The sequence below is a fragment of the Natator depressus genome, chromosome 2 (assembly GCF_965152275.1).
Source record: "Natator depressus isolate rNatDep1 chromosome 2, rNatDep2.hap1, whole genome shotgun sequence".
NCBI classification, from domain to species: domain Eukaryota; kingdom Metazoa; phylum Chordata; order Testudines; family Cheloniidae; genus Natator; species Natator depressus.
In genome coordinates, this window is record NC_134235.1 from 208763450 (window position 1) to 208791388 (window position 27939).

Here is a 27939-nt window from a genome sequence, read left to right on the forward strand (position 1 = left end):
AATCAGGGGAGCCAAGGATGCACTGACTCAGCATGTGCCCTGGACAATCTCCACAGGCAGTGCTCTTATAGCGCCTCAATTACAAACTAAAGCTACCACTTCTGGGAGTTTCAGTTTGCACTCTCTGACCCAGCCAAGTTAAATCAAGACAAGAACAGCAGCATGTAAAAATATGCAGTTACTTTGGACAGAGGGTAGGTGATATTAAGTCCAAAGAGATACTGGCACCAACATTACCTTTTTGATTTCCTCTTCAAATGCCTTTTCCAAATATTTATATCTCCTGATTAGTTTATTGAAGACCTAAATACAAAACAGATTAAGTTAGAGAGATAAAAACAGTCAGCGTATTTTACAGGTAAGGGGCCAGGAACTAGCACTGTCTCCGGTAAGTCAATAAAGAACACTCAACTTATCTGTGATAAACCTTGGAATACAGATTTTTTTTAAAAAAAGATCTATTCCAGCTCTGAGGAGAAAGAAGTAGGGATTAGTGGCTTCTTATGCTTTTAATGTCTTATTATACAATTTTCTTTTAGATATGACCAAATACACTGCATTTCCAGGAAACTAGCAGCTACCCAGTACAACAGGTGCGCATTTGTGCGGCAATCCCTTGTCTCACAAGCTACCATGACAAATGTTCTGACTCCCAACCTCTCATCCCTGTTCCCCGCTCTTCTCTCTCTCTCTCCAGTGCCCCTACTTCCCTTTTTACCCCATTCATAGCTCCATTTGCAGGAGTGAAACAATGAGGATGTCCCCACTTTGCATACATCCTCTAACACAGCTGCCTGAGAAGGCTGGGGAATTGAACAAATAGAGGGGGGCCTGCAATGCCATGATTTTAGGGCTGAATACCTTTAGTAGATGCAGGCTTATTAACAAAGACCTTGACACAAAGTATCATAAAATGCTTTATGATTAGAGGGAGAGGGAGAATACTTTACAGTGCTAGCAAAGTTATTTTAAAAATCTTTTCAGGAACAACTATGCAAGAAACCAACAGTCAGTGCTATTGGAGCGTAACATGCACATTCTGGTAACTTTCAGATTTTAATAGGACTGTCAAGGTTCCTTCCCCACTCTGAACTGTAGGGTAGAGATGTGGTGACCTGCATGAAAGACCCCTGAAGCTTATTCTTACCAGCTTAGGTTAAAAACTTCCCCAAGGTACAAACTTTACCTTGTCCTTGAACAGTATGCTGCCACTACCAAGTGTTTTAAACAAAGAACAGGGAAAGAGCCCACTTGGAGACGTCTTTCCCCAAAATACCCCCCCAAGCCCTACACCCCGTTTCCAGGGGAAGGCTTGATAATAATCCTCACCAGTTGGTACAGGTGAACACAGACCCAAACCCTTGGATCTTAAGAGCAATGAAAAATCAATCAGGTTCTTAAAAGAAGAATTTTAATTAAAGAAAAGGTAAAAGAATCACTTCTGTAAAATCAGGATGGTAAATACCTTACAGGGTAATCAGATTCAAAACATAGAGAATCCCTCTAGGCAAAACTTTAAGTTACAAAAAGACACAAAAACAGGAATATACATTCCATCCAGCACAGCTTATTTTACCAGCCATGAAACAAAAGAAAATCTAACGCATTTTCTAGCTAGATTACTTACTAACTTAACAGGACTTGGGAGGCTGCATTCGTGATCTGGTCCCAACAAAACCATCACACAGACAGACAGACCCCTTTGTTCCCCCCCCTTACTCCAGATTTGAAAGTATCTTGTCCCCTCATTGGTCATTTTGGGTCAGGTGCCAGCAAGCTTACCTTAGCTTCTTAACCCTTTACAGGTGAAAGGGTTTTGCCTCTGGCCAGGAGGGATTTTATAGCACTGTATGCAGAAAGGTGGTTGCCTTTCCCTTTATATTTATGACAGAGTATCTTAATTGAGGGCCCCAAACATTTTGAACTTTTCATACAGACCCTTGCATTTCTCACTCCCCACTGAAAACCCCCTCCTCGCCTCAGCAGGTTCTTCCCATGTCTGTATGTGTATGCATACATATCCTTTTCTGGTACAGTCAGAGAATATGCAGAAGGGGTTTTCCCTTCTCCCCACACTGGCATCTTCAGGAACATCTCCCATCTATTCTCAGTTTGTTTTTTCTTCTTATAGGGGATGGCTGGGAAGAGATGGCAGTGGGCCTTTCCCTGTTCTCTCCTGAGGGAATATAGGTCTCCTCCCACTAGGGGCTCTCCAATTCTCTCCCCTCCCCTCAAAATACTCTGGTCTTTTCCCCTCAAATCCACGTCTGCCCTCTATTCATGTCTGTCCTCCACTTGTCTGTTTCCCTCTCTTCCCCTCCTATAACTGCCTCCCTATCATCTGTCCCCATTCTGTCTCTTCATCCTTTGTTCCCTGTCCTCTCCATCTGACTGCAGCACTGGTAAAAGGTGGAGGGCAACCTACTGCTACTGTGGCTGTACTGGCCTGGGTGTGTTGGGTGTTGAGAGGAGAGAGGTTGAAAATCAGTGCTCTCACCACTGTGCAGAGCCAGCACCAGGCTTGTGACTGACATGGCATTCGACTGGGATGGGGAGCTGGTTTGCAATAAATATTTAATTTTTTTGTTGTTGCCAGGTTATTGTGACCTGGGGGTAAATGACAGAATCGGTTTATTCCGATAATGTATTTTTAAGAGGCTGTTAAGAGCCTATGACTGGCACGCTTGTTGCAGAGCAGCAGAAAATGAAATAAAGGATGAATTATGGCCATGTGAAGAGGCACACTGATATGGAAATGTATAGTTAATTAAGATGTAGAAAGAGAATGAAAATCATGAGCTACGGTTTTTAAGCCTTTTGCGTTTTAAAAAATAAGAAAATGTTACATATTATGACACAATTTGTAATGTGGAGAAGTGAAGTGTTTTGGGATACTTAGGGCATGTTTACATTGGAATTAGGCACCGGTAGCTGGCCTGTGCCAGCTGACTCTGGCTAAGGTGCTGTTTAATTGCAATGTAGATGTTCAGACTCAGGCTTGAGCAAGGTCTGGGACCCTTCCCTTCCACCTCGTGAGCCCGAGTCAATCAGGTGACTTGCAGGACTTTTATTCTAGTGCTGACATAACCTTATAATGTGCAACAATAGTGTCTACAAGGACCAGCTAATGTGCAACATGTTAGTGCACTTTAGAAATCATACCCCTGCTGTGCACACAGGGCTTGTCTACACAGAGCAGCAAAGTGCCATGCAAGTAGTGGCATTACTGGCACATTTAAGAATCCTCAAGTATGCACTGACATAAGACTGGCCTGCAGGATTAAAGCAGTTCTTGGAGTTACTTTAACAGTTATTTTAGCCTTAATTTCACTCCTTCATGCTAGAGTCAAACCTCTCTGTTTCCTGTTAGTCCAAAAAGAGTTGGCAGAGTCAGTAATGGAAGCATCAGTTCAGTTATTAACTACAAATACTGATTTGTTTTGCTGACTTTTGGTAGAACTACTTTCACTGTGCTGCATTTCTAGTCCCTTCAAACCTCTTGCCTCTACACTTAAATGTAGATTCTATTGCAAAGCTAAATTTCTGATATTTCCAGTTGTCATTACCAGACAACTTAAAAATCTATCCATGCTGAAGAACCAAAAGCAACAATTTTGTGAAATAAATATTATGAATAAAGATGTTCTTAGAAAGATCGGCATATTCTTAGCAAAGGGTGGAGTGGCTAAACATGTTGCTTGCTACACAAAATAATTTCACTCCTCCAGGTAGACTTTTTAAAGTAGCCTCACGCTTCTCAGCCAACATATGCTATTGAAACAATTCTTGAAGCTAGTGCCCTTTGTATGAGTCTTGTGAGGGTTTGTAAAACACCTGAACGTGTTGGCAGGGATAATGGTTCTTATTCTTTCATGTACTGTATCATGTTACAATAATAATTAGATACATAAATACTATTTACAAAATAACAGATACTGTAATTTATTATATCTGGACACACACTAATGAGATTTCATTTTTTTAAATTTAGTTTTACTTACATGCAGAATTATAGGGTGGCTCATATTTTTCTGTAATGACAATGCTCATCCTTATTAGAATATTACAGATTATTATGCACTGCTATTAGTCATCATTATTTGTCATACTCCACCAAGGAGTTACGTGATTTGAGATATTCTTGCATAATGTCTTAAGGTTCGTTGCTTGTTTGTATTTATTTCACATAGGTCTATTTTTCCAGTCCTGCAAACTCTTACTCTTGTGAATAACCTTTTTCATAACATGTAGAGGGCCACTGACATCAACTGGACTATTTGTGCAAATCCCGATTACCTGCATGAGGAAGAGTTGTAGGATTAGGCTTTAAATTTTTCAGTCATTACTCTTATGTTCCATATGTTAATTATATATAAACTTGCTAAAACCTTTTATAAAATAACTCTGTATTTAGAAAAGGACAGCACAAACTAAAGAGAAGAAGAGGAAATGATTGACAAACCTCACAAGAAATATGATCAAAGATATATGTTTGACAGCCCTATAATTGTCTTTTAAAGGAATGGTGACCAGATAATTCTCGAAATCCTTTTTCTTATCTAATGCTTATAGATTAGAGGGAACAAAGGCAGATTAGTACCTAACTATACTACTTAACTCCTTTGTAATTAGTCTACTGCATGGTCAATCTGCACATTTATTGCTATTATGGGATGTTAGATGGGGTGGGTTCTAAGTTACCCAGGAAAGAATTTTCTGTAATATCTGGCTGGTGAATCTTGCCATATTTGGGGTCGGGAAGGAATTTTCCTCCAGGGCAGATTGGAAGAGGCCCTGGAGGTTTTTCGCCTTCCTCTATAACATGGGGCATGGGTCACTTGCTGGAGGATTCTCTGCTCCTTGAAGTCTTTAAATCACAATTTGAGGACTTCAATAGCTCAGACATAGGTGAGACGTTTTTCACAGGAGTGGGTGGGTGAGATTCTGTGGCCTGCGTTGTGCAGGTCGGACTACATGATCATAATGGTCCCTTCTGACCTTAGTATCTATGAATCTATTATCTTTTCTAATGATTTATAAACAGACTACAGTGGCCTGTCAATAATGGGTTTCCCTTCCTACCCTGACCTGAGCATAGTTTCGGATAGCGTCATGATCTTCATCTGCAGAAAATACACAGTGACTGGTCATCTTGGTCTTGTCATTGTCATCTATGCGTGTCCCTCCAGGGGCTAAAAAGAAAGAGAAAAAGCACAATAAAGATGCATTGTTCAGATAAGGCGCCTAAGACTTACTAAAGCTTATAACCTCTTAAGTATCACTGAGTTCAAGGTGGAATGAAAATGGGCATCAGATGCAACAGCAAAAAGAAAAAAAAAAGCCAGAGCACTCATCGACTGTGGTGGCATTTGGCATGTATAGAAAAAGGAACAATCAGGATTTCCACACTATGCCACATCCTACAGACCAAGAGGATTGAGAGTCATGACAAGAAATCTTGGCTGGCTTTGAGTGGTGAGTGCAGGATGTGGTCCTGTGGGGATTACTAGTTGGTGCCAACTACCTGATAAACATACTGGCACTTCTGTGTTAATTTTCATCCCGTTTGCAAACATATTAATGTAATCTTTTCTGAAGAAAACTATTAGCACATCACCACTTGTTTTAGGACTCAGAAAATGCTGCTAATCTCTTTACGGCTTACCATACCTAGCAAGTACATTTAACCATATTAAAACTAGCTTTATTGGCATCAGATCTGTTCAGTTATGGATGTGGCATAGTAAAGCAGAGGTAGGCAAACTAGAGGCCGAAGGCCACATCCTGCCCACGGGACCATCCTGCCCGGCCCTTGAGCTCCGGCCGGGGAGGCTAGCCCCCGGCCCCTTCCCTGCTGTCCCCCCTCCTCTACAGCCTCACTTTGCCACGCCTCCTGAGCTATGGCCCACCGCTCCTGCCGGGGAGTGCGGCGTCATCGCTGCGAGCGCAAGCAGCGCGGCAAGGTGAGGCTGCTGCTCTGAGCGGCATGGTAAGGGGGTGGGGAGGTTGGATAAGGGGCAGGGAGTTCCGGGGGGCAGTCAGGGGACAGGGAGTGGGGGGGGGTTGGATGGGGTTGGGTCCCGGGGGGCAGTCAGGGGACAAGGAGGGGGGGGGTTGGATGGGTTGGGTGTTCTGAAGAGGGCAGTCAGGAGGCGGGAAGTGGGAGGGGGCAGCGGCCAGGCTGTTCGGGGGGGGCAAAGCCTTCCCTACCCGGCCCTCCATACAGTTTCACAACCCCGATGTGGCCCTTGGGCCAAAAAGTTTGCCCACCCCTGTAATAAAGCTACAAGCAAATAGCATAGCTATACACGCTTGGGTGACCAAACTCCAATCTGCACGTACTAGTATTTGCAAGCAAATCAAGGGGTGCATGTAAACATTGAGAGTTGGCACGTACTTTTGAAAGTCTAGCTTCTAAGTATGAAATTACTTTAAACCCCCTTATATATTTAATACCAATAACTGATGTATTTTAAAGAGACCATTTATAATTATACTAACTATATTGTATGTCGATACAACATAATAGTAATTTAATCCAGGAATAGGTCTCAGTTCAGCATGTCAACAGCCCCATTGAAATCAAGAGAATTTGGTCAAACATTTTGTCTCCTCTACCATTTTTATGCCAATATATTAATACTAAGTTTCAGGGGACAGAGGTGAGAACTAACTTTTTTCTAGAGGAAAAAGCAGACAGTGGAAATAACTAGATAAAGTTACGGTGTGAAAAAGGTTATTGATACAGGTTTGTTATCAAGCACCCCAAACAGAATGTGAACATAAAAGACGCTAAAAAAAAAAAGTGTCTCCGGTAAAATTAATATTGAAAATATAGACCATTATGCTTTAGGAAAATCTACTAAATATAAAATGGAAAAACACAGAGTTGTGATTCAGACACAAGGGCTAGGCAGCTGATTATTTATTGAAAACTACTTCTGCCTACCAATCTTCCCCCAACAAATTTGTTCAAATTGTCTCTGGTTTTTTGTTTTTGTTTGTTTGTTTTTTAAACCAGCAGCTCTCTTCTGCATCATTACTATTGATCGCCCTTTCAACAGGCTGTCTTCGTTTGTTTGTACTCCTTTCCCATTTGTAATCCATAAATCCTCAGTGCTGTCAGGTCTTCAGGATACTCACAAGTTGGGACAGCATTTCTGAAGGTCTCAAGTTTGATTTTCCACCCTTATCCCAGGGGTCATGCAGCTGTATTTCAAGCTGCTTTTGTAGCTATTGCATGGGTGGGAATGATTAGAGCGGAAATTTTCCTAGTACATCAAGGGCTCAAATCTGTGCTTCAGCAGTCAATAATGCAAATTATTTGCTCTCAATTCTCCAGTTAGTGACACAATAGAGTTTTCATCCAGTACCATTATGCTGAAATATTTTGAAGTAGATTTGGGCTGATTGCAGACTAAATAAGTACCAAGATAGACAGAACCGAGGGTAGAGTTAATAGCTTTCGTGGAGCAAAGTGTACACTATTTAACCACATTCCTCCACTAAAATGTTATGTACAGAAATTTTCTAGCATCAACAAGATGCACAAAAGTTTACCTAACATGCTGCCAGCTATCAGGATATCAAAGAGTGTGTCAGCATAGCGACGATAATCTAGCCTGGAGCCTGTTGAGTCCAGAAACTTGGCTACAGCCTCCAGGTCATTCCCAGCTTCATTGAGGCCTTGGATGATTGTATCCCTGAAAACTGTGGGTTCAAATTTCTCCTTTTCATCTAGGAGAGGAAAAAAAACAAACAAACAAACAAACAAACAAACCAAAAAAGTTAACCAGCCATCTATATGCTTAGATTTACATATTAGACAACAACTGACACAACTGTGATACGGGAGCATAACATATGTTTCCCATTCTGGTTATTCTATTTCAAAAGTATCAGTTGGCTTTTGTTAGTTCTGGGAATGGTACTTTTTTTTTCCCCCCTTGTTTTTCAAAAACTAAAAAGGAGCATGCACAACCAACCTTGGGAAAATGAAATAGAAGAAATCCATTAATGCAAAATTATATAGTATATATGTAGAATTTTCTACTGATATTTCTCTTATTAAATGTATTCCTCAATATGTTACTATATATGTTGTTAAATTAGATGATAAAAATACATGCTATGCAAAGCTACCTAGTTAAAAGTGCTGCATGAACTTTCAGTTTTTCATTTTCTGATGTTCTTCTTTGAATTTTAACTGCAACTTAATTCATGCACGGACATATGCAAATCTTGGGGAAGAGCAAAGATCACAGCAGCCAACAAACTCTTATGTTCCATGAGCACAGAGGAGCGTGGGTGGGGGGCTACATGGTGTCATTACCAGTTGTTCCCCAGATTCACAGAGATCAGCAGCTCTTGAAACAGAGAAGAGTGACAGTCAACGATGCAAAAAGAAAAGGCGGACTTGTGGCACCTTATTTTCTTTTTGCGGATACAGACTAACACGGCTGCTACTCTGAAACCAGTCAACGATGCATCACCTAGTTCAATCTCCAGTAGAAAACCTTGATTAAAATGCTCACTTTGACCTTCAGGCAGCATCTTTAAGTCACGGTCCTTAGTCATAATGGATGCCCTTGCAAATCCAGAGGTGAGCTGGAGCCAGTTCGCACCAGTGTGCGAACTGGTTGTTAAATTTAGAAGCCAGTTTAGAACCGGTTGTTAAAGGGGAGGGCAAACTCCGGCCTGCAGGCCACATGCAGCCCGCAGGACTGTCCTGTCCGTCCCGCCTGAGCTCTCAGCTTGGGAGGCTCCCCTGTGAATTTTTACTCACCCGGCAGCACTCCGAGCCTTCGGCGGCATTTTGGCGGCGGGTCCTTCACTCGCTCCAAGCCTTCGGCGGCACTTCGGCAGCGGGTCCTTCAGTGCTGCCGAAGACCCGGAGCGAATGAAGGACATGCCGCCAAAGTGCCACCAAAAGCTCGGAGCGACTGAAAGAACTGGTTCTTCAGCTTCTGGCAGCTCATCACTGGACACATCCACATATACCTCCTGTTGCTTCTTCTTTCTTTAATAAACTAACAAGCTGCTAATAGGTAGCCATGTACATCTGAAACCTCCCAGCAAAGCAAATCCCGATTTACACTCATGTTCTTTGAATGGCTTATGTCTGAAAGCATGTCTACACTACAATCTTAAATCGACTTACATTAGGTCGACTTACAGCCACTGCAGTAATTACTACAGTGGCTGATGTCCACACTATCCTCCTTCTGTTAGTGGTGTGCGTCCTCACCAGAGCACTTCCACTGACTGAAGAGAGGAAGTGTGGGGGGCTGAGAGCCAGGGCTCTCAGTTCCATGCATCTTCCCACTGGGAGCCCTGCTGTCCCCCTGGGCTTCTTGCCTCCCCACTCCCTGCCCAGAGCTGGGGGAACAGCCACCCCTTGGTTTCTCGCCACTGGCGGGGAAATTAGCACCTGGAGTCCAGCTGGCTGCCATGTTCCTATTGGGGAACCGAGAGCCTGGTCAGCTGCTGAGCTCCTGGCAGGAAGCAAGGAGACAGAGGGCAGCCAGGCTCCCAGCCAGGAGCATGGAGCTGGGACTCTGGGTGGCAGCCTGGCTTGTAGCAGAGACCCAGTGGAGCCCTGTAATTGACAAGACAGCCAACAGCTGATGTAAGCGACGCAGTGTCTACACATACTCTGCATTGTCCTAACTACACTGACATAACTCCACCTCCATGAAAGGCGTAGGGCACTTACATTAGTGGGACAGGCTATAGTGTATACACTGGCATAATTAGGTCAACGTAAGCTGCCTTACGCCAACCTAACTGTGCAGCATAGACTAGGCAGGAGGGTGTTTAAACAGAAACAATCATGAATTTTACATAGCATTTTGTCATCTGTTTTAGATATTGGTGGCAAGTCATGTGGTCACATAACAGCAATAATTACTTAAGAATATAATAGACTCTGCATATGAAGGAAAAAACCTCTCATTTACTAGTAAGAATGAAGATCTATTAAAAACCTAGATCAAGTAAATGGTTCTGCCACTGCACCCTTAAAACTAGCCCTACTCAAACTACACCTCCTAATGGAGCAGGACCCAGGAGCTGTGGGGCATGTAATGAAAATGCTCTGCAATGGTCGGTGAGGAGTTTCAGTGCAGGTATTGATAATGAGAGTAACTCAATGGGGATTTTGGCAGGGCATTAAAGGGAATTGAAAGAAAAGAGAGGACTTTGTGTGAAAGTTAGTGCTCCATGAAAATTCACTGAAAAAACCATAGCAGAGTCATTCTGAGTAATCATGCTGCTTATTCACAGATATCTTGAGCCTCCTAGGGTCCTTCCCAGCATGGACTATAAAAAGCAATCATTTCACCTTAACTTGTAATAATGCCCAAAACGTTTTTATTTGTGCACAAGCAGCACAATAGCAGGAGCAGAATCATGAATGCTACCAAACAACCATAGGAAGTACAAACTATTCCTCCTTGGGGAACCACAAGAGTATGTATAATTCACATGATATCAACAGCATGCTAGGCGCTTTACAGACAGTTATGAAGACAAAGTCTGTACCCCTAAGAGTTTTAAACGTATGGATATTTTTATATTTTTCAGTCAGGCAGGTTTAAAAATACCCATTTTGTTAAATTTGGAAGGCTTTACTGTGTCTAGCACTATGGGGGCTGTGGACCACAGTGCAACACAAACACCACCACCACCACCATTTTCTACAGTAGTTTTAAACCCAGATACTTTTCCTGCCTACAAGCCTTCTTCCCATCTGGAATGTTCTACTATTTTCTTCTCTGTTGCAATCTAACGTGTGTAGAAAGAGGATTTTTTTTTAATTGCCTGAAGAGTGATACACATCATTAGTGAAACGTTGTTTTCCTAACAACTAATGTCCCTAGAAGTGATGTGCTGAACCAGCACAAGCAGCTGAATAAGAAGCTGTCATGCTGTCATTCTGGAATAGGAACAGCATGTGAAGTTGTCAAGTGCATAATTAGGGCCAGCTAGCAGTTCCACTCATTTCGTTTCTAGAGGTCACCCTCTTCCCCTGGGTACACATGCACCACATCATAAAATACATTTGAATCTTACTCTTTAACAAATGAATCTTAACCCTTCAACAAAAGATTCACAAACCAGGGAAACTGAATTCATTCCTCCACAAAATCCATCCCATCCCCTTTCGGACCTCATTTTACTGTATTAGTGTTTATTTTGAATTTCTACTGAACAATTCTCTTCCTGAAGGGCACCTTTTGCTTCACTTTTGATTCCTTTTGCTTCACTTCCTCCTGTGCTGCGTTTACCCATACTCACCAACTTTCTGGCTAATAGCATCTGCATGGTTCTTTAGTTTGCCAGACTGTGTGTTTCTGAAGGATATACTCCCATCTCCGATAGCACAGGAATAGATCTGGGTCTCATGGGCCTGCATGAAGCACTGCCAATATGCCACTGGGCCCATGTGACACCTACAGTGTTTTATGTGGGCATGTGTTTTTCTAGCCTGGTCAGGCACTGGTGATTTTGCTCCAGATCCTACCCCCTCTCACACTTCACAGGAGCCTGAAACAGAAGAGGAAAGGAATACTCTGTGCAGTCACATCTATGCTCCAATATAGTAGGCTTGCATATATCTGTGCCATATGCACAAATCCTGGTCTGATCCCAACTATTGCAGATAGGACTATTGAAAAAAAAACATTCAGTAGGAGTGTAGGAAAGACTGCACTGATTAAGAGTTCACTAGAATTTTCCTATTTGTGCAAATAACCAAATAGTAGAGGCCAGAGTGCAACATTTAGCGACCCCACCCAGGAAAAGCCCAAAGGGGGACTCCATCTCAGGGTATCACACATTGCAACACCACTCTAGTTCCCCCCGCCCCACTCTCCCTTCTCCTGCTTTAGTAATTTTAACTCCTAGCAACTAAAGCATTGTTAACAGATATAAGTTAGCAATTTCTTTAGTTGCCAGCAGACAACTAAGCTCTTCAGGGAAGGAACTGCGTCTTACTAAATGTTTCCACAGCACCAAATACATTTGGAGTAATGCAACATAACAGTTAAGCAGGAAGCAAGCTGAGAACCTGCCTCCTGAAAAAAAAAAACAGGCTTCTTCAAGGTTTTTCCAAGTTTGGCATCCTAAAAGCGAGCCACCCAGAATCCAGTCACTTTGGCCTGGTCTACACTACAGAGTTAGATCAATGCAAGGCAGCTTGTGTCAACTTAACTCTGTAAGCGTCTACACTAAAATGTCACTCCTGCCGATGTAACTCACCTGCTATGCCGATTTAATAACTTCACCTCCATGAGAGACATTGCACTTAGGTTGACGTAGTTAGGTCAACGCAGTGTCCGTGGAGATGCTGCGTTACTTACATCGACTTTAGTAGTCTCCAGGAGGTGTCCCGCCGTGACTGCTCTGGTCACTGTTTTGAATTCCACTGCTCAATGGCCGCAGGTACATGCCCCTCCAGGAATGCCAACAACCACCTTAAATTATTTCTATGTCCCACAGCAGGCTAGCCTCCAAGGAATTGTCATGTTTCCCACAGCAACACTGGCAGGGTTGGGAGGTAGGCAGAGGGCAAGGGGAGCCCAAACAGACAAAACACAGCTGGGAAGAGAGTAGCAGCAATGGTTCCCATCAGGCTAAATCCTCTTCGGAAGTTGACATGCTAGAGCACCACATGGGCAGACCACCACTAATGGCCCTGGCCATTGAGGACCTTGAACTTGATTCTTCGGCCACTTAATTAGGGAAGGTTAGTTTTGCTGAGGACACATGAGAACTCCTTTAAAAAAAAAAAAAAAAAAAAAAAGGCACTAAAAACAACAGTGCCACCAATGAAACGTGCATAGGAGTGGCATAGTAAGCCATGTATTTTAGCTATTAGCAGACTATCATAATTTATCGGAGGAGAGGTCAAGGGACATACAGCTCCAAAAGCCTCTCCAGAAGAGAGGAACCAATAATTTAAAAGGATGCACACCGAAACTCATTGTAATTAGCTGCAAACAAACAATATCATGTAACTGTTCTGATAAATCCATTGTAAACCAGAGCAGTTAAAATCCCAGTAAAATTACAGATAATAGAATCAATTACTATAGCAGGCAGGATATATCTATAATTCATATTCTCTCTCACGCACATACACATACACACACACAGATTTTGCTCACAGTGGTTTCTATAGTATCACATTTATTATTACCAATTGTTCCTCTTCCCAGTTAAAGTGGACTAGCACCATTCCTGGTAAGCAGCCCTTTATTGGCCCAATTCCCAGACTAAACACACAACCTACAGCAGCCAATGACCTGTAAAATACATTATAAAATGCATCTGTGCACTCATAGGTTATATTTCACTAGAATACCTTGGTGATTTTGGCAAACCTGGTGCCAGCTCATACCAAGTCCCCAGGCCTCAATGAACTCTGACAAATGCATAGCTGGAAACCAGTCTGGCTTACCTGTGTGGTAGTACTGTTAAAATAGATATTTCAGTTATAAGAATGTGTTTAACTTTATGGAATCTTGTAGGATGCTGCATGTACTAATCCTACTTATAATATCTGTATCCCATATTCTAAAGTAATGTTTAAATGTTGGTTCTGCAACTTTAACAATGTTTGCTAAGACTGTAAATCCCACACAGTCAGAGGAGAAGCATTTTACCAAGTGTGAAGTGCCAGTTTACAACAAGAGCGGTTATCTCCTCTCCCAACAAAAGAAGGTCTACAGGCATCAGAGAAGCCATTGTGGACAAAAGACTCTATAGGTTGAAGAGGGTAATGCAAAAGCCTTCATCCCATCACAGCTTGAACACTATGAGAAGGGAATAAAAATACCTGTTGAAAAATTGTTATCCCTATGCTGCTTGAACTTGAAGAGGCAAAGATTTCTAAGCATAAGCAAGGGATCTCCAGCTGTCTAGTCTGAGTTAGCCCTAAAGGGCATATAAAGCTTGCATATTATATCAGCTACTATCATCTTTTGGAACCTAAGACTATCTCATTTTTGTGTATGTGTGTACCTGCTTTAGCCTTATAACTCTCTTATTTCTGTTCTTGATTAATACCTTTAGTTAGTTTATGAAAGACTGGCTATAAGCATTGTCCTTGGTGAGCGATCTAGGGTGCACTTGGCCTGGGGTAAGTGACTGGTCCTTTGGGACTGGGAGTAACCTGAATATTGTTGTGATTTTTGGTGTAAGGGACCATTTATCACAGAGGCAGGTTTGCCTGGGTGGCAAGATAGATTGGACTACTCACAGGGACTGTCTGTGGCTCCCTATTAAGGCTGTTATAGTTTCCAAGAAGTTCATACTTGTTACTTGGTTGATGAAATCTAAGTATAGAACACACCTCCAGTTTGGGGTTTGTGTCTGTTTCTTGACAGTCTCCCCTGATGTTGGCATTCATGGCCATGAACCACTCCAGGCAGTGTGACAACCTTAATAAGTGGCATCAGCATTATTTAGACTATGCCAGGGTTCTTGGGTCTAATCATCACCCTGCCCTGTCATGTGGCATGGTCCTTTAAAGTATGTATCAAACCTGCCAGCCTCTTAGAGACACACACACAAACCTGGAAGATGTTGGGTGAAAGTAAGTGGTCCCAGGAGTAAGAAATGTTTGCTGGGGCCAGGAGCTTTGCCGATAGCGTGGTACAAGGCTCTCCCTCTCACCTCACTAATTGGGGATGAGCTGAGAGAAGGGGACCAACATAAAGGCTGCCTCCTCTCTCATAGCATTGCAGACACCAGGAGACACCAGCAGGGAAAGCTGGCCTGCTGAGAAGCCTGAAGGTTTAAGGAAAAGGGGCCAACTGGCGAAGCTAGTAAAGGCTGTACAACTGGCTAATCTACAACTGAGTTCCAGAGAAGAGAGCTGGGGAGACTCCTGTGTAAAGAGAAACTGCTGCAGTAATTAATACAACCCAGTTCCCAAGAGGAGAGCTGGAGTCTTCTGCTTAAGGAAGGACTGAAAAGGGGTAATCCTGAGAAGGGACCCAGAAGGGTTTCCAGATCAGAGACTGTTTCAGGTGCAGAAAAGCAGAGGCTCCTGAAGGAAGGAGTCATCGACCCCTAGTTGGACTAAGCCTAAGGCAACAAATACCCCTGGGTATATTTGAGCAAGGCTCTACTTGTGCTTATGGCTGTCATTAATAAATGAGACCCTCAGAAGGGAGGCGCTCTTTGATTACAAAGATCTGTCTGGACTTCTTTGTAACCCAGGTGAAGGGAAGTTATACAGGGATCACCTGTGACACCATGCCTGACAGAAAGGGGGCACACTGGGTGACCCCTTTTCCATCACATAAATATAATACTTTCAAAATTTATGGAATCTTGAAAATAACGAGGGTAGATACTTGGTTATATTTAGACACATTTAATATTAAATTATTAAAACCCCATTAGAAAAGGAATTTATTTTGTGGTATGTTAATATTTTTAACATGAATAAAAAATGAACACTCTTAGAATCCATTGTCACAGTAAAAAATAAATATTGGAAAAAATGCATTCTTTAACTGTTTAAAGAATATTTAAGTTTTCAGACTGTCATCATAAAAGAAAGCACTATATGCCCATGGGATATTTGAGAGGTAGGAAGTTAGCTTCATTTTAGAAATCAGGGGCCCATTTTGGGAGATTGCATAGATTTTGACTCTAAAAACCTCATTAGTTGAAGTTCATTTCTGAACGCTGCTTGTCTTTTAAGAAACCCTTGATAGCTGTGCTTTCTTAATCAAAAATGTGCCTTTACAGTGGCAGCTGGAAGAAGTGTCTAATCATCCTCAACCATTCTTCCTAATATCCAAATCTTCTGTAATCCTGGTTAAAAACTTGCTCTTCCCAGAGGCTACTGCACACTAATACAAACAAAGCCAAGCTCCAAGTGTCTTATATGTAATCCTAAATGTATACAAAAAGCATAAACTTTAAAAGGAGCAAAGAGTCCTGTGGCACCTTATAGACTAACAGACGTATTGGAGCATAAGCTTTCGTGGGTGAATACCCACTTGGTCGGATGCATAAACTTTAGTTACATTAAAAACACTACAGTATCCTTTACACTTTTGGGAGGATGGTGGTAAGTAGGAGGGGACACCTTAATCCTACTAAACTTCAGTTACTCCATCTGCTCGTTTTTTAGTCCTTCAACATCTGCATTTCAAATGAGAGGACAGCAGGCAATGCTGTATATGACTGTGATAATTCTAGTCACCTTCATGAAAAGGAAAAAAAATAAAGCATTTATCCTACCCCTCTTCCTAGTTTTGAACCGCTGGCCTGTTAGCACCGGCTTCTGATGTTTATTCATAAAATTTCTGCAAGAGAAAGAAAAATAGTTTAACTGTGTATATCAATTTAATCAGAGTACTTACAGACGACACGGTCACGTGACAGTAAAGCAAAAAAGAAATTCATAGAATCCAGCAACACTGATGAAAAATTCATGTAAAAATTAGTTTTCATTATTTTAAAGACAAACAGCACTATAATTTTAACATATTCTGATTGAAATTTGTTTCCCTGACAAAGCTTGGTTCATGACAATACTATAAAAATGGAAGCTTTCATTCTACACAGAAATTTACCAGAAAATAATCTCAAAAGTTATATTGTCACAATATCCTTTGTCTTGCCTCTATTTCAAGAAATGTAAAGCAGAGAAATTAATTACAGTCAGATAATGAGTCTCAGGACCAAAAATAATCCTAGCTCTAATAAGGGCTAGCTTTAACCAGCCATAGGATCTTCTGTAGAATCATGATTTGTAAATTCATGAGCTGTAGCTCACGAAAGGTTATGCTCAAATAAATTGGTTAGTCTCTAAGGTGCCACTAGTACTCCTTTTCTTTTTATATAAATTTGCATCATTGTAATAGAATTTCCTGATTTCGAAGATAAAAAAAACTAAACTAAAACCCAGCAACACTTAAGACTATATTGAAACCTTATTATCTGACCTAGGTAAGGGACAACAGGGTGCTTCACTGGCTCAGGAGCAGACCAAACTGTGATTTACAAAAGTCACAATTCCTCCCCTGACTGCCCCTCACTCTGAGGAGGGAGTAAATTACTTCATCCCTTTTCAGAGAGGGACTCACTCTTGTCTTGTGCACCCAGTCAACTACATAGGCTGGCACGAAGGGGAGCACAGAGGCATGGATCCTCCCACTCTCTGCCACTTCACTACCTATTTGCTTGCAGGGAGAACAGCCCCTGCTGTCCTCATGAGCAGACTAAAAATCTGAGCAAGAAAGCAAGGGGGAAACTGACTCCCGGGTATAGCCAACAAAGGGCTGCAATAATCTAGCCCTTAGTGATGAAAAACAAATGACAACTCATGCCTTACAAAGTCCCATTGAAATCAATATGGGTTCTACAAAGATGTTTACAGGATCAAGTCTTTGGCAAATATTTCTTCCAAACACCAAATATATTTTCCTGTCCTATTCAAGTGTTTATAACCATGACTTGCATATTAGCTACTAAAGAACTGGGAAGAGATGTTATCGCCTTCTGTGTCCTGCACAAAATGGTACCTAGTTTTCCTCCATCAGCAATTCTGTATTTAAATAGATACTTGAAAATCTAGACGGCATTCCATTAAATAATATCAAGCTAGGACGAATATTGGGCCTAAACTACTGGAGAGTATCCCTTACATACAGACCTCCATTAATGTGAGATTACTCATTCATAATTATTAAATAGCATATTATCTGATGAGCACCGCTATTCTTCAGTTTTACTGAGTATATTAGTATAATTGATTTAATTATATAGCTACATTTTGCATAAGCTTCACATCCTATATTGACAAATGAATGCAAATAAGTAATATAGAGTGAATATAATGAAGTTTCATTGCACCTATCAGTTCTCTTAAATCTCCCCTCAGAGGAGGTTATTGTTTGGACTAGGTAAGCCATTTCACATAATTCAGGACATAAAACTCTACCAAGATTCTTGACTCATCTGAGAGCACCCTAAAGTTTTACCTATCACAAATCTTGTTTTTTTGGACCGTCAATAAAACTTAACAAAAAAAGAAACCCCACACAACCAACCAACAAGTTTAAACACACACCCACATTTACACACAGACACCCTACCTCATTTTAGGTCCATTTGTTTACAAATGAAATTGAGAAGATTTATTCTACAGCAAGTCTCACTCATGCTACTGGTTTCAAAGCACACACTACACATGCCATCACCTCCTCCTAGGCTGAACAAAGTGAATTCTTGGTTTCACAGCAGGACAGATTCTATCAATTACAAATTACCGTACAGAGTGCAGAAGTAGAATCTGCCAGTTAATTGGTTGTCTGTATCCCAGTAAATTAGTTTTTGAACAACCCTCCCAACAATGCTCTAGTGATATAATCTACTCCAATTTCTGAGACCATGAGTCACTGAGACCATCAGTGACCATGAGTTGGTTGAGTTCAGGATCCTGACACAGGGAAGAAAGGTAAGCAGCAGGATACGGACCCTGGACTTCGACTCCCTCAGAGAGCGGATGGGTAGGATCCCCTGGGGGACTAACATGAAGGGGAAAGGAGTCCAGGAGAGCTGGCTGTATTTCAAGGAATCCCTGTTGAGGTTACAGGGACAAACCATCCCGATGAGTCGAAAGAATAGTAAATATGGCAGGTCACTGATGGTCACTGAGACCATCAGTGACATGAGTCACTGAGACCATCAGTGACCATGAGTTGGTTGAGTTCAGGATCCTGACACAGGGAAGAAAGGTAAGCAGCAGGATACGGACCCTGGACTTCGACTCCCTCAGAGAGCGGATGGGTAGGATCCCCTGGGGGACTAACATGAAGGGGAAAGGAGTCCAGGAGAGCTGGCTGTATTTCAAGGAATCCCTGTTGAGGTTACAGGGACAAACCATCCCGATGAGTCGAAAGAATAGTAAATATGGCAGGCGACCAGCTTGGCTTAACGGTGAAATCCTAGCGGATCTTAAACATAAAAAAGAAGCTTACAAGAAGTGGAAAGTTGGACATATGACCAGGGAAGAGTATAAAAATATTGCTCGGGCATGTAGGAATGAAATCAGGAGGGCCAAATCGCACCTGGAGCTGCAGCTAGCAAGAGATGTCAAGAGTAACAAGAAGGGTTTCTTCAGGTATGTTGGCAACAAGAAGAAAGCCAAGGAAAGTGTGGGCCCCTCACTGAATGAGGGAGGCAACCTAGTGACAGAGGATGTGGAAAAAGCTAATGTGCTCAATGCTTTTTTTGCCTCTGTCTTCACGAACAAGGACAGCTCCCAGACTGCTGCGCTGGGCATCACAACATGGGGAGTAGATGGCCAGCCCTCTGTGGAGAAAGAGGTGGTTAGGGACTATTTAGAAAAGCTGGACGTGCACAAGTCCATGGGGCCGGATGAGTTGCATCCGAGAGTGCTAAAGGAATTGGCGGATGTGATTGCAGAGCCATTGGCCATTATCTTTGAAAACTCGTGGTGGAAGTCCCAGATGACTGGAAAAAGGCTAATGTAGTGCCAATCTTTAAAAAAGGGAAGAAGGAGGATCCTGGGAACTACAGGCTAGTCAGCCTCACCTCAGTCCCTGGAAAAATCATGGAGCAGGTCCTCAAGGAATCAATCCTGAAGCACTTACTTGAGAGGAAAGTGATCAGGAACAGTCAGCATGGATTCACCAAGGGTAGGTCATGCCTGACTAATCTGATCGCCTTATATGATGAGATTACTGGTTCTGTGGATGAAGGGAAAGCAGTGGATGTGTTGTTTCTTGACTTTAGCAAAGCTTTTGACACTGTCTCCCACAGTATTCTTGTCAGCAAGTTAAAGAAGTATGGGCTGGATGAATGCACTATAAGGTGGGTAGAAAGTTGGCTAGATTGTCGGGCTCAACGGGTAGTGATCAATGGCTCCATGTCTAGTTGGCAGCCGGTGTCAAGTGGAGTGCCCCAGGGGTCGGTCCTGGGGCCGGTTTTGTTCAATATCTTCATAAATGATCTGGAGGATGGTGTGGATTGCACTCTCAGCAAATTTGCGGATGATACTAAACTGGGAGGAGTGGTAGATACGCTGGAAGGCAGGGATCGGATACAGAGGGACCTAGACAAATTGGAGGATTGGGCCAAAAGAAATCTGATGAGGTTCAATAAGGATAAGTGCAGGGTCCTGCACTTAGGACGGAAGAACCCAATGCACAGCTACAGACTAGGGACCGAATGGCTAGGCAGCAGTTCTGTGGAAAAGGACCTAGGGGTGACAGTGGATGAGAAGCTGGATATGAGTCAGCAGTGTGCCCTTGTTGCCAAGAAGGCCAATGGCATTTTGGGATGTATAAGTAGGGGCACAGAGAGCAGATCGAGAGACGTGATCGTTCCCCTCTATTCGACATTGGTGAGGCCTCATCTGGAGTACTGTGTCCAGTTTTGGGCCCCACACTACAAGAAGGATGTGGATAAATTGGAGAGAGTCCAGCGAAGGGCAACAAAAATGATTAGGGGTCTGGAACACATGACTTATGAGGAGAGGCTGAGGGAACTGGGATTGTTTAGTCTGCAGGAGAGAAGAATGAGGGGGGATTTGATAGCTGCTTTCAACTACCTGAAAGGTGGTTCCAAAGAGGATGGTTCTAGACTATTCTCAGTGGTAGAAGAGGACAGGACAAGGAGTAATGGTCTCAAGTTGCAATGGGGGAGGTTTAGGTTGGATATTAGGAAAAACGTTTTCACTAGGAGGGTGGTGAAACACTGGAATGCGTTACCTAGGGAGGTGGTAGAATCTCCTTCCTTAGAAGTTTTTAAGGTCAGGCTTGACAAAGCCCTGGCTGGGATGATTTAGTTGGGGATTGGTCCTGCTTTGAGCAGGGGGTTGGACTAGATGACCTCCTGAGGTCCCTTCCAACCCTGATATTCTATGATTCTATGTCTATCTTTTCCAGTTATAATTAGGGCTGTCAATCAATCACAGTTAGGGCATGTGATTCATGTAAAACATATAAACTCAATTTAAAAAAAGTTATGATTAATCATCGTGTTAATCACACTGTGAAACAGTTATAGAATACCAATTTAAATATAAATATTTTTGGATTTTTTTCTACATTTTCAAATATACTGATTTCAATTACAGCACAGAATACAAAGTGTACAGTGCTCACTTTATATTGTTTTTATTACAAATATTTTCACTGTAAAAAAGATAAATGAAATAGTATTTTTCAATTCATCTCCTACAAATCCACTCAGGCCTATTTCTTGTTCAGCCAATCACTATGACAAACAAGTTTGTTTACATTTACAGGAAATAATGCTGCCTGATTCTCATTTACAATGTCACCCGAAAATGAGAACAGGCGTTCGCATGGCAGGGTTGTAGCTGGCGTTGCAAGGTATTTCCATGCCAGATATGCTAAACATTCGTATGCTCCTTCATGCTTCGACTTGTAGGCTCCAACATTTCACATTGTTTTGTTTTTGAGTGCAGTTATGTAAAAAAATAAATTCTACATTTGTAAGTTACACTTTCACGATAAAGAGACTGCACTACAGTACTTATATGAGGTGAATTGAAAAATACTATTTCGTTTATCTTTTTTACAGTGAAAATATTTGTAATAAAAACAATAAAAAGTGAGTACTGTACACTTTGTATTCCGTGTTGTAATTAAAATCAACATATTTGAAAATGTAGAAAAACATACAAAAGTATTTCTAATAAACTAAAATTGGTATTCTATTATTAACAGTGTGATTAAAAACTATGATTAAACACAAATATTTTTTTAATCTCGCCATTAATTGCAATTATTTTTTTAATTATTTGACAACCCTTATGTCGTCACTAGCTGCCCTTCTGTTGGTCGTTCCAACAGTGTTTCACTTTTGTAACTCAGTAGATCAGTGTTTTCTAGTCCAGAGCTATGACTTATATGGCTTTATGAAATGACAGCACACCTGAGAGAAAAAGCATAAAGGGCCAGAAAAGTTTAGAGTCATAATTGGCTTTGCTGCCTTCAAGTTGTAACATAAGAAAAGACCTAACCAGCAGTTACAATTTTGCATACTGAGAATATCCTCTCTCTCAAAAACAAATGAGCAAACAAGCTACAGATTTACCAGAAATTAAGAACATTTAAAGGAAGGTACAGTTAAACTGCTTAGCCAAGCCTCTGGCGATGAACTTGCCTACTTAAGTCCCAGGCAGACTGCAAAGAGCTACAAAAGGACTTCTCAAAACTGGGTGACTGGGCAAACAAAATGGCAGATGAAAGTCAATGTGGATAAATGCAAAGTAATGCACATTGGAATACATAATCCCAACTATACATATAAAATAATGGGGTTTAAATTAGCTGTTACCACTCAAGAAAGATCTTGGAGTCATTGTGGATAGTTCTCTGAAAACATCCACTCAAAATGCAGCGGCAGTCAAAAAAGCAAACAGAACGTTGGGAATCATTAAGAAAGAGATAGATAATAAGACAGAAAATATATTGCCTCTCTATAAATCCATGGCACATCCACATCTTGACTACTGCGTGCAGATGTGATCGCCCCATTGCAAAAAAGATATTGGAATTGGAAAAGGTTCAGAAAAGGGCAACAAAAATTATTAGGGGTATGGAACAGCTGCCGTATGAGAAGAGATTGATAAGACTGGGACTTCTGAGCTTGGAAAAAAGACGACTAAGGGGGGATATGACAGAGGTCAAAAAAATCATGACTGGTGTGGAGAAAGTAAATAAGGAAGTGTTATTTACTCCTTATAACACACAAAATGGGGTCACCAAATGAAATTAATAGGCAGCAGGTTTAAAACAAAGAAAAGGAAATATTTTTTCACACACCGCAGTCAACCAGTGGAACTCCTTGCCTGAGGATGTTGTGAAGGCCAAGACTATAACAGGGCTCAAAAAAGAACTAGATAAATTCATAGAGGATAGGTCCATCAATGGCTATTAGCCAGGATGGGCAGGGATGGTATCCCTAGCCTCTGTTTGCCAGAAGCTGGGAATGGGCGACAAGGAATGGATCACTAGACAATTACCTGTTCTGTTCATTCCCTCTGGGGCACCTGACACTGGCCACTGTTGGAAGACAGGATACTGGGCTAGATGGACCTTTGGTCTGACCCAGTATAGCCGTTCTTATGTTCTTACTTTCATTCTGTGAGTTAAAAATCAAGGATGGTGAATGAGATGGCACAGTGAAGCTTAGAAAGTGTTGTAGGAGCTGAGGCTCTCCAGTGAGTAGAGTCCAGCAGTCTCTCTTCTGGAGTGCTCAGGAACTTCAGAGGAGGATGGAGAAAGACAGATATATCCGTTTACCAACGGACACCATATCTAGAGTACCAGTAAATGCTTTCTGCATGAAGTAGACAGATAATACTGCCATCAATGCCTGCAGGTTTTAAGTCTTCCAGCTAGTGACCAGCTAGATTTGACACATCTATTTTGCCCATGTAACAAGCAATCATTTGTGATAGAGTTTGATGTATAGTAAAAAATAAAAAAATAAAAAAATCTGCATTTCCATAAGTCTGCTGCTAATAGTGGATTTTATGTTTGTGTTCTGCTAGTCATCGTAGTATCTCATTTGGTTGGGAATAATGTTCTCACTGCAGCAAACATAAGGATGTTAGTTTCAAGAGGATACAGAAACCTTCCAGCAGTCTGGGAAAGAAAACAAAGCAAACCATACAATATGCATGAATTAAGTCTATTGTCACAGCCCTTCAGAGCATAAACAAGCCAGCAGACTGGTATTAATACACCTTAACTCCTTCAGTGAAAAAACACCAGCTTTCCTTTGGGGCAGCAGAATGGAAAACCAGCCTACCTTCTCCTCAGTGAAGTAGATAAGGCTTCCCAGCAGCTGTGCAGTCTTCCATTTTTACATTAATTTCTACTACTGCACATTTTCCTTGTAGTGAGGGATGGGGATGTCTCTTTTTTCAGTACTAGAAAACATTTTTCACATACCTGAAGCTTGACAATTAGATTTTAAAATTGTTTTTCTGGACATCAAAGAGATGCCCTTTAATAGAACCTGGGAACAAACAAAACAAGACAAGACTTCCCACTTGCGGTAAATTTAATCAACAAAGGTTCAGTCCAACAGCAGTGACTCTTGAGCAGTTATTAGGAGAAGCATAGGATTTGCCTTGTTCTATATTTAGCTTTAAATGCATTGCACTCTGATCTGCTCCAGTGAGGGTCAGCCTTTATAAAATGTACTCACTAAAGCACTGGCCCAGGAGCAAAAGCACTTTCATCAGGAAATTGCAGAAGCGCTAGCATGAGCAAAACAGTTCCTTTCTAAAGAGCTAAATCTAACACCCATCCACAGTGCAGATAAAGAACATACACATCTTGAATATTAAGTTGTATACAATGTGTTGCTCACAACAAAATATACCTATAATGTATAATGAGGCAACAAAACACTCAGGACCTTGAACTTTTACGTAAGATCTCCACACTGAAATGAGCCATTTTCAGGAAGCTCAGTGCCAAAGGAGAGTTCTGTAATTCCAGCTAGAACAACTCTAATTGTCTCTGGGAGCCCAGAAGTACTGGGGAAAAGGAGGAACACAAGAAGTCATGACTCTTCAGCATGCCTCTCTCACCCAAGTGGAGTTCCACAAAAGTTAGGAGTGGCGGGGCAGAGGTTGGGGCACACCTGCCCTTGATTCTCTCCTCAGGACCCAAAAGATCTCTCTGCAGAAGTTAATGCTGCTAAGGACAGTATTGATTTCTGCTCCATATCCAAAAATACTTCCAAAACAGGAGAGATATCAAAGACAGAGGTAGGCTGCCTGTGGCAGAGCAGGCTGGACAAGATCACAGGGCAGCCCATATCACATCCCAGGAGGGTTCCCTATGGATCCTGGGGATAAGAAAGGACTGGAAGCTCTTCAAACTCATTTCCAAAATCCACTGAACAGCAAAAAAACTCTATAGATGAACCTCGCCTAGTTCCTTGGGTTCTCTGTCCTCCTCCCATGCATGATAGTATGGATGGCTCTGATATAACAGTAAGAAATCAAACCTTTTGTAACTGTCTCTAGATCAGGGGTGGGCACACTTTTTGGCCCGAGGGCCACATCTGGGTATGGAAATTGTATGGTGGGCCATGAATGGTCATGAAACTGTGGGTTGGGGTGCGGGAAGGGGTGAAGGCTCCGGCTGGGGGTGCGGGTGCAGCAGGGTGCTCTGGGCTGGGACTGAGGGGTTTGGAGGGCAGGAGGGGGATCAGGGCTGTCGCGGGGGGTAGAGCATGGGAGGGGGTCAGGGGTGCAGGCTCTAGGCGACGCATACCTCAAGCGGCTCCCAGAAGCAGCAGCATGTCCTCCCTATGGCTCCTAAGCAGAGCCATGTCCAGGTGTCTGTGTTCTGTCCTATCCTGGCCAATGGGAGCTGCAGGGGCGATGCTTGTGGCTGGGGCAGTATGCGGAGCCCTCTGGCTGCCTCTACGCATAGAAGCTGGAGGGAGAACATGCTGCTGCTTCTGGGAGCTGCACAGACTGGGGCAAGCCCCGGACCCCGCTCCCCAGTGGGAGCTCGAGGGCTGAATTGAAACATCTGGAGGGCCGGATGTGACCCCCGGGCTGTAGTTTGCCCACCCCTGCTCTAGATATATCTAGGACAGGTCTTTGGTTACAAAAGGAGATAGCACTAGTTGCTTATATTCTCCTGAAAACTGTCTGTAAATTTCACAAGTTCAACCCATTTCGCTGTCTCTTTAACCTATTTGATCTAACATCACATGGCGAAAAGGGCAAAAACAAACAGTTGTAGCTGTTTAGTAGTCTTTATAATTAGATACTGACAGCTGGACTCAAATGCCCTCACTGCCTTGAGCCTGCTTATGGGAGTCCTAAATTAACAAACAGTGACAGGCTAAATGGTTCAGATAAAAGAAAAGCAACAAGCTTGAACCAAAACCACAATCTGAGGTTTGGGGTGGGAAAGGGGGGAGAGAGAGAGAGGGGAAACCAAAATCAAGAATTAACTTTTAGTTTATCTAAAACCTTCATAGCCCTCTTCATTTTCTGCCAAGACTAGAAGCTGAAATATCTACAAGCCTCTGTTCTTGTAAGATATCAAGCTTGGACTGAAAACAGGAAATATTGGAAACCTATTTCCATACCACATATTTTTAAAAGGCATTATTTTAGTCTAATTATCTTAACAGAGCTCTGAAGCATCCAAGATTCTCCAAACACTATTAATATGCCCAAGATCAAGTTATATGTAACAGTTGGTCCACCACAGTAAAAATCCACCATAATGACTACAGAAAGTGGTAAATCAATGCCAGGCATTGTCAAATGTAAGAGACTGTTTAAATTCTGCTGAGATTTTGTCTGTCTACACTGGGAATTTTAACAAAATAAGTTATCCGCTGGGGTAGATTGCAACACCAGGTATAGACAGCCTTCTGGTTCCCGCTGTGGCGCTCCACACCATGTTGCGTAGACCTATGCTGAGCATGTTTGATTGCTGCAATGCTAAAAGAGCTGCTGGAGCCCCATTAATACCAGGATTCTCAGTGGCACAGACATTAGCAAGAATTGGAATTCTTTCCCCAGTATAGACAAGACCTATAAGGCATGAGTGCGCCACACCATCAAGTTAGAGAGAAACAGAGCCTCCCGCCAATATTTTTCATTGGCCATCTTTAATCTGCATGCAGAAGATCAGATACCATGACTAGGAGGTTTCTGAGTCTCTATACTTCTGGGAAATGTACTAAATGTCTCTAATCTCTCACCATCAGTCAAAGCAGCATCTTTTTTTGGTTCCAGGCTCAGATTTTAAGAGCCAAACTACCAAGTAATGAGTTGCAGAACTCCAGTGGCACAAAGAATCACAGAATCATAGGACCAGAAGGACCCCGAGAGGTCTTTTAGTCCAGTCGCCTGGATAACACTCAAGTATTATCGAGATCAGTGGTCGCTCTCCCACTTACTCCATCTGCACCCCTGCCCCAAAGCCAGGAGTGAGACATGGGCCAGGAGTGGGGTTGGGGCTGAAGCTGCGTCCATTGACCAAGGTGGAGGGTGGGGCTGGGAACAGAGCTGCAGCCGGGCCACAGTCGGGGGGAGAGGCTAGGGGCAGGGCCAGATGTAGGGCTGGGAGCTGGGGCCAGAGCAGAGCTGGGGACGGAGTGGGGCTGCATGGCACTCCCTCCCCACCCTCCATGGGAGTTGGCCCTGTCCCCACCGTGCCTCCCCCCCCGGAACATTCCTCCACACCCCCATAGGGGGGCACACCCCACAGTTTGGGGACCACTAATCTAGACCATCCCTGACAGGTGTTTCTCCATCATGGGAGATTTTTAAGAGCAGGTTAGACAATCCACAACCTGCCTAGACAATTTATTCCAGTGCTTAACTACCCTGACCGTTAGGAAGATTTTCCTAATGTCCAACCTAAATTGCCCTTGCTGCAATTTAAGCCCATTGCTTCTTCTCCTAGCCTCAGAGTTTAATGAGAAGAATTTTTCTCCCTGCTCCTTGCAACAACCTTTTAGGTACTTGAAAACTATTATGTCACTCCCAGTCTTCACCAGACTAAATAACCCCAGTTTTTTCAATCTTCCCTCAAAGGTCATGTTTTCTAGACCTTTAATCATTTTTGTTGCTCTTCTCTAGACTTTCGCTAATTTGTCTACATCTTTCCTGAAATGTGGCACCCAGAACCGGACACAATACTCCAGTTGAGGCCTAATCAGCGTGCAGTAGAGCAGAAGAATTATTTCTCATGTCTTGCTTACAACACTCCTGCTAATACATCCCAGAATGATGTTTGATTGTTTTTTGCAAGTGTTATACTATTGACTCATATTTAGCTTGTGATTCACTATGACCCCCAGATCCCTTTCTGCAGAACTCCTTCCTAGGCAGCCATTTACTATTTTGTTTGTGTGCAACTG

The 27939-nt window shown here is 42.4% G+C and overlaps 1 protein-coding gene across 5 annotated transcripts in view; it reads right to left on the bottom strand.

Annotated features, from left to right (window-relative positions):
• Positions 1-27939, bottom strand: part of BZW2 (basic leucine zipper and W2 domains 2) — a 78532-nt gene that overhangs the window by 33245 nt on the left and 17348 nt on the right. For 2 of the 5 annotated variants that reach the window (XM_074945822.1, XM_074945823.1), the window contains 4 exons: positions 16264-16328; positions 7561-7737; positions 5089-5192; positions 238-303 (listed from right to left, as the gene is read on the bottom strand). In XM_074945822.1, the coding sequence (XP_074801923.1) occupies positions 238-303; positions 5089-5192; positions 7561-7737; positions 16264-16321 (405 nt within the window). In that variant the 5' untranslated portion in view covers positions 16322-16328. Of the gene's footprint in view, positions 1-237; positions 304-4001; positions 4297-5088; positions 5193-7560; positions 7738-11298; positions 11540-12261; positions 12376-16263; positions 16329-27939 lie in introns of those variants that run through there. The other 3 variants (XM_074945821.1, XM_074945824.1, XM_074945825.1) reach the window with 3 other exon arrangements.